The sequence below is a fragment of the Nicotiana tomentosiformis genome, chromosome 6, assembly GCF_000390325.3.
Source record: "Nicotiana tomentosiformis chromosome 6, ASM39032v3, whole genome shotgun sequence".
Taxonomy (NCBI): domain Eukaryota; kingdom Viridiplantae; phylum Streptophyta; class Magnoliopsida; order Solanales; family Solanaceae; genus Nicotiana; species Nicotiana tomentosiformis.
This window is the reverse complement of record NC_090817.1, coordinates 14,603,196-14,610,289: the sequence shown is the minus strand read 5'-3', so window position 1 is coordinate 14,610,289 and position 7,094 is coordinate 14,603,196. Positions and strand designations below refer to the sequence as shown.

General features: G+C 36.3%; 1 protein-coding gene across 1 annotated transcript; it reads left to right on the top strand.

Annotated features, from left to right (window-relative positions):
- The first annotated feature begins 356 nt into the window (after positions 1 to 356).
- LOC104099711 (protein transport protein SFT2-like) lies at positions 357 to 6,875 on the top strand. Its single transcript, XM_009606785.4, has 4 exons — positions 357 to 667; positions 2,947 to 3,214; positions 3,355 to 3,459; positions 6,632 to 6,875. The coding sequence occupies exons 1-4, from the start codon at positions 480 to 482 to the stop codon at positions 6,740 to 6,742; spliced, it is 672 nt and encodes a 223-aa protein (XP_009605080.1). The 5' UTR covers positions 357 to 479; the 3' UTR covers positions 6,743 to 6,875.
- Positions 6,876 to 7,094: the final 219 nt, after the last annotated feature.

Here is a 7,094-nt window from a genome sequence, read left to right as displayed (position 1 = left end):
TTAAGCATTTCACAAGTAGAATTACACCTAGTACAAACATCTTTTGAGGGGAGGGGGGAGGTGGAGGCCAATTATAGCCGTTTTAGGCCGTTGAGAACGATTATTTTTGCAATTAAAGTCGTTGCCCAATGGCTAGAATTTAAAAAAAAATAAAAGCGTGATGTGACAGGCGAGACGGGACGGGACGGGACGAAACGGGATAAGACGAGACAAATGGGACAAAATAGTCATCCCATCCCATCCCATCTCATCCTGTGTCCCGTTTAACATAGGCCTATCCCGTTTAGAATTAAGCGGGACGGGATCCCTCCCGTTGGACAGCCTTACGGAGGACACATCTATACAAATTAAAAAACAGAATCAGAAGAAGGAAGTAAGAATTTATGTAATGGTGAGGACCAGAACAGTCCCGTACCCCATAACCTAAAACATCAGATCTCCTTCACTCTGCTACAGAAAACAATTTCATCAGAATAAATATGCATAAAACAGCACAATCTTGGTTTACAGGAGGGCCAAGTAACGATCTAGAAAAGACACAATCGTCCCTGTTAGCTGATTGGAATGCTTACGCTGCTGCTAAAAATGAGGAGGGTTCTTCATCTTCCGATCTAGGGTTTGATCTTGAAGCCGCCGTTAGAGATAAAGTCTCCGGCACTTTTAACGTGTAAGTGTACTTTTATCTGAAAAGTGGAAATTCAAATATTTGATTAATTTGAATTTCAAACCCTAGTGCAGTTTTTAATTTTTGAAAAATTGTTAAGAATATGATAATTGGTTGAAGAAGGCACTCGTGACATTTCCAATTGGATTAATATTTTGTCAGTTTTTTACTCCCTTGTTCAAAAAGGATGGCGGGTTTAGGGTATCAGAGTCAACGAAAGTAAATTATTTGATGCAAATTTGAACGTAGATTTTTAATTTTTTGAATTGGTGGCAAGCTTAATTTCAAGTTTTGGACTTGTAATGGCGTTTACAAAGCAGGAAGATACCCTAATTACATCTAGTAAAATGTAAATGTATCTTTTTTTCCATTATGCAACCTCATTTTGCTGTGGGAGGTGGTAACAATGATACTGGGTAGCTACCTTTAGAGCTGCTAATCAGAATATAGCCACCATTTGGAAAGTAAGGTTGAGGACTTTCTTTTCCTTCTTAGCCTGCGTAACCCACCACATTGTTTGGTCGAGAATGAGTATGAAGATTATGTAATGGCGTGTGAGTCTCTGCTATGTGTCCAAGGTGATCTAATAGAAAACTAGGTTCCATGTTCTTTCCAATCATGGCATCTACTACACCTACTTCATTGTTTTGCTTTTGCACTTGACCAATATGATTGATGATTTCTGTGGATGTATTCTCCCTATCATACCTTTTCTCTTTGGTTCTACCAGTGCTGGAGTTTCACTTGTAAAAGTTCTAAATCCGTGACACTTTGCTGGAGTTTCACTTTCACTTGTAAAAGTTCGAACTTCAAGAAAATTATTGGAATTTGAACTCCGGCTATTTTTTAATTACTTTAGTGCATTTTTAAGTTGTGATTATCTTTCAATTACCTTGCAAACGTTGGATATATTTTAATCAGCGGTCCTAAAATTGGTTGTTTGTCAAAATAATTTGTAGGAGGTGTATGTGCATTTGAGACTCAATACCTTGGGGGAGAGTCTATAGAGCAAGTCTCCCATCCCTTTCACTAATTATGTATTCACAATTTTTTTACAAAACTTATAGAAAAAAGTAGAATTAGCTTGTGACATTTTAAAAACGAATCCATTTGTAGCCAATCATTAATCTAAAATTTACTCCCTTTATTCCAAAAAATGACGCTATTTTCTTATTCTTTTGTTCTAAAAGGTATGACATCTTTCCTAAATTTGAAAATAATCTAACTTGTACTTCACATTTACCCTTAATGACAAGTTTTATAGTCACAAAAATATTATGACATGTTTAACAACACAAACATAAAGAGTTTTATAGCCACACAAAATTATGACATAATTAATATCACAAGTTTCACAAGTCTTTTGTAGTTTTCTTCTTTCTTAAAACTCTGGGCCTAGTCAAACTTCGCCTCTATTAATTGAAATGGAAGGAGTATGAATCACATGCTTGGATAAAGGAAGAGGGTTATTTAAGTTGATGATCAGGGTAAACTAGCATCTTTGTTAAATCAGGTAGGGTAAACTTGTCAAATTATGATGAATCAGATATTGAAGGGACAAAATTGAGTGAAATGGTATATTATTGTTTCATTTTAGTGCAAAGAAGCTCTAGTAGAAGATGCAGATTCAGTAGTTGACATCTTAGGATCTTTGTTACTAGCACAGGACTTTCTTTTTGATTTTTGGGGTCCTATAACTCTGGTATCTCTTAGAACAGTCTTTGTGCAAAGGACTACTTTAATGGTTAATAAAATACCTGTTACCTTTTTTTTAGAAAAGGAGTGAAATGGATACAGATGATTCATATAGACGACTTTAACTAGTCTGGGATTGAGGCATAATGACAAAGTTGATTGATGATATTAGGATAATGCGTAATGATGTTTGCTTGCTGTATTTGTGTGATTTCCCTTTCAGTTAATCTTGTATCAGTTTTTGGAATTTATGACATGGGTGTATCTTTCATTGATCTTGCTCAAACTCTGAGTTGTCAATATTCTGGGATATTTCTTCTACGGACTTCCATGGATTTGGTAGTTTGATGATTTGGACAAAGCAGTGGTGGAAGCATTCTGATATATTCATGCATCAGGTAGCACCTATGTGCCTATGTGGTAATTTAGGCAATAGGCTTTAGATATTACAATTGAAGAAGTGATGAATATGGTTGGTCTTGAGTGTTTTAATCTAATTGCAACATAAAAATAGGTGCCCACCTGGTGTCTTGGTTGTATTGTTCACTTGCTGATGACATTTGTTAATTTTTCCTTTTTCTGCATAGGGTTTCTAAAGGAGTAAGAGATTTACCAGGAAGCTTTAGTTCCGCGACCAGCAATGTCCCTTCGGGGAGGTCCCTTATGTACTTTGGGTTATTTCTTGCAGCTGGTGTTTTTTTCATCTTCATTGCATTCACTATGTTCCTCCCTGTCATGGTGTTGATGCCTCAGAAATTTGCTATCTGCTTCACAATTGGCTGTGCATTCATTATTGGCTCATTCTTTGCTCTCAAAGGTCCAAAGAATCAGCTCACACACATGACATCAAAAGAGGTATTTTAGTCATTCTCACTCATGGTTTTGCCTTCTATTATGTCTAACCTGTTGCTTGGGGAAATATTTAAGAGCACATTTCCCTTCCTTTGTGATAGCTTAATTTTCTGCAATCTCATTATTCTTCCTTCCTTTTCCAGAGACTTCCATTTACAGGGGTATTTGTTGGCAGCATGGTAGGGACAATTTACTTCTCTATGGTGCTTCACAGTTATATTCTTTCTGTGCTCTTCTCGGTGATACAGGTATTGGATTTTTGCCCCCTTATTCTTTAATTTTAATGCTAATGCTTAAATAGTTTAATGTTTTGGCCATAATAAATTCTTTTATTGGCCTTTAAAGGTGGAAGAAGAGTCAAATGCTCTCCGAACGCTTTTAAACTTGCTTGTTAATATTTCCAGGACATATAGCCCCAAAGAGATAAGCAAAGTTTCTAGAACAAAAAATATGCTACTATGAGTTCTCCAACTTATCAAGTCTCCGATATTGCAAGTTCTCTTCCAATCCATGATTTCTTTTGTCTTTAGCAGCCATTCTGCCATTTGTTTTCTTGGGAAGTGCTTTCATGTGTGAAGTTACATTTTTAGCCACTTTCACGGGGTACAGCTCTATCAACTAGAAGTTACTACCCCTGGTCCATCTTAAATGTCTTTTTAGCCAAAATAAGTTTGGTCCAAAATAAGTGTCACTTTTGGAATCTAGGAAGACATCAATTATATTTTTTCCAAATCTATCCTTGCTCCAATAAATGATTCATACAAGGGTAATATAGTCAAATAACTCTTGTACTTAATCCTATTAAATGATTTTCTTAATGAGTGTGCCAAAACCTTATCTAGCATTTAAAATGGACTGAAGCTAGTGATATAATTTTTGCTTGGTTCGTGAGCAGTACTATTTACTTTTTTATTTCCCATGTTTTTTTGTTCTGGTACCAAACAGTTGATGCTTGCGCAATGTCATACCTGCTATAGGCGTTATTTGCTTTTCACCACCCTGACTTTGTAGGTTGCTGTCTACTAATTCTTAAGTACTAGTCCATATTGCATTGATCTTTTAGCTTTTTTGACTGTGTTTGGACACTAAAAGAATGAGTTTTATCTACATGCATGGTAAACACAGAGTACCAAAAGATTATCCTATTTCAAACAACCCACATATGGGCAGTTAAACAGATTCTGGGTATATGGGACATCGTGTGATTCGTGTCTTTCCTTAAATAGTACTAAGCATGGATCTTAGTACCTGCCAAATCACGTCTTGTACCGCAATGGTGGAGCTTCCCCTTTTCTGGAATGAATTTGGAAAGTTACATTCAATTTAGTTTAATAAGCTTTATGTGTTGAAAAATACTCAAAACTGTGAGTTTATAAATTTTAAATATTAATTTCAATATTTGGTCTATGATTAGTTGTAAAATTAAAAGTTCCTTTTTTTAGTCTACATTATGAGACACCAAGTAATTTGGAATATTTTCCTTTAAAATGTTGAGGAAACTTTCCCGAGTCTGCTTTTCGTTAATATTTCGTACCAAAAAAGAGTTCAGCTATGAGCATAACTTAGTAAGTGGATATGTGAGTGATAGAAGTTGCTAAACAAAGAGACAAGTAAATAGTCTAGAAGGTGGTGGCACAAGTGGAGTTGTGAGTTAAAGGTGTGAAGTGACCCATATTGGTTAAGGGAATGAGCTGATGTTTTCTTATATGGTCTTGGCAAACCTTTCACCATGAGCTACCCTTTGGGGTTGAGTTAGGCTCAAGGTCAATTCTTTTAACATGGTAACAGAGCAGACACATTTCCCTATTCTTGGTTTATCCAATGTTATGTCTCATGCTATGTTGTCTACGTTCTAGATGTCCAGTCTTTGGGCGTGTGTACTGTCGCCTTATTAGTTGGAAGAATGAATTGTTGTCTACTTATATGGTCTTGGGAAATCCTCACCTATTGAGTTAGTTTTTGGGAATGGGATTGAGTTAGATTTCAGGTCCATCTTCTTAACAGTAGGCACTATAGTTGCGGAAGTGCCTCAGGGCTTTGGTCTAGTGGTATGAGCTCATGCTCATCACCAGGTTGAAACCTGTCGCCGACAAAATTGTGGTATTTAAGTGGAGAAGGGTAGAGGGGTGGGCTATGCGCTAGTTGGTGTGGGGATTTCGTGGTTATTAAAAAAAAAAAAAGGAACTATTGTAGCAAAAGGTTGTATCTTCATATGAACTACATGTGGGGGGCCCTCTCCTCTTGCTTTCTTGTATTTCTCTGGAGAATCCTGTGGTCATAAAATCTTAATAAGGTACACTCGATGTAGTTATTGATGGTCTTCACCTTTAGATGTTATTATCTATTTTAGATGTACCAATAAAGTTTATCTAGAGATGAATATGATACATAGTATTAAATTGCACAAATGCGATTCTAGTCTTGAAAAGAAATCTAGATACAGGTTGACATTGTACCTACCTGTTTAGGACCTGACTTAATTCTCTTCATTAAGTTAAATCCTATAAGTCAGACAAATGAGCAAGAAACAGTGCGACTGCTAATAAGTTCGTTCGTGATAGAATGAAGGTGAATGGATGCAATGCACATGCGGTTGTAAATGGTAAGAGGAAGGAAAAAAGGCCCCCCTAGCAAATGCGGTTCTTGAAATATTTTATGAACTTAAGGGAGTATTGAGCATATAAAACATAGATTAACTAACAAAAAGATGTTTAAATTATATCCAAAAAAGAAAGAAATTACAGTAATAAATAGGAAAGATACTGGGCCAATTAGCCATCCCTTTGCATGAGGGGCCAAACTGAGCCAGCCTTCAGAGGCCAAGCAGTAATCTGGTTGTATTCACCTCTAGATATATCAAGTTTGACTCAATTTAGGGGAGGACCAAAACACAGCTTTTAGAACCATCAGAGAGGACAGAAGTATTATACCTCATGACCTGAGTTGATTCCCATTCTTCTCTACGAAATTGGAAGATTAGCGATTTGACAACTATCTGCACCCTCCTATCCTCTAAATGCAAAAGAAAGAAGGAAAAAGAAAGAACAGAACTGAGAAAGGAAATACTAATAGGTGCCCACACCTAAACAAAGCCTACTCTCACGAAAAGGTTAATGAAATGGTCTGTAGCTGTTGCTTACAAGCATTTAGCTTCTTCAACTTTTTATCAGAAAGCTTTCCTCCAGACAATCCTCTTCAACAGCGCAAGAAAAGAAAATAAACAACAATACTTTACAGGGATCTATTTGACAGATTTGTTACAGAAATGTTATGCTGCTTCTTTTACTAGTTTCATGAATAATTGGGTCTTTTCAACAATGTTGTCGCTTTCTCAGAGTTCAATGGTTGTTACTATCCATCCATGATTATATCAGTTGTACTACATAACTAATATGCTGTAATATTTTCTGTTCTTGGTAGGTCCTTGCTCTATCTTATTATGTTATCTCCTACTTCCCCGGAGGTTCAGCTGGGATGAGATTTCTTTCTTCAACCCTTACATCCACTATTTTCAGATGTTTTGGAAGGTGACAACATCCGCTTTCCTAACCATTTTCCCTTACTTTTGAGAATAGTCCAAAGTTTGAGAAACTAACTGTATGCTCTTGATGAGTTGATTGAATGATAAATGATGAGAAGGGAATCAAGATTTATTTTTGACACATCTTTTTTCCTATTTCTGTGCACATTTGAACTTGATTGGTAGTTGGATTAGTTGTTTACATAGTTGAGTGTGTATGATGTACTATAAGCCCAAAATCTAGACATATTGCGTTTCGGACGGAAGGATTAGAATTTTATTTTCGCATGAAGTGGGTGAAAATCATGGGCGACCAAAGTTTAAAGTCCCAACAGACAAAAGATACTTAGTGATCTATTCTAA

Excerpts from the sequence above, each read along its gene's own strand:
- LOC104099711 (XM_009606785.4), top strand. The coding sequence starts at position 480 with ATGCATAAAACAGCACAATCTTGGTTTACAGGAGGGCCAAGTAACGAT. Across the intron at positions 668-2,946 it reads GTCTCCGGCACTTTTAACGT|GGTTTCTAAAGGAGTAAGAG; the intron begins GTAAGTGTACTT and ends TTTTCTGCATAG. Across the intron at positions 3,215-3,354 it reads CACACATGACATCAAAAGAG|AGACTTCCATTTACAGGGGT; the intron begins GTATTTTAGTCA and ends TTCCTTTTCCAG.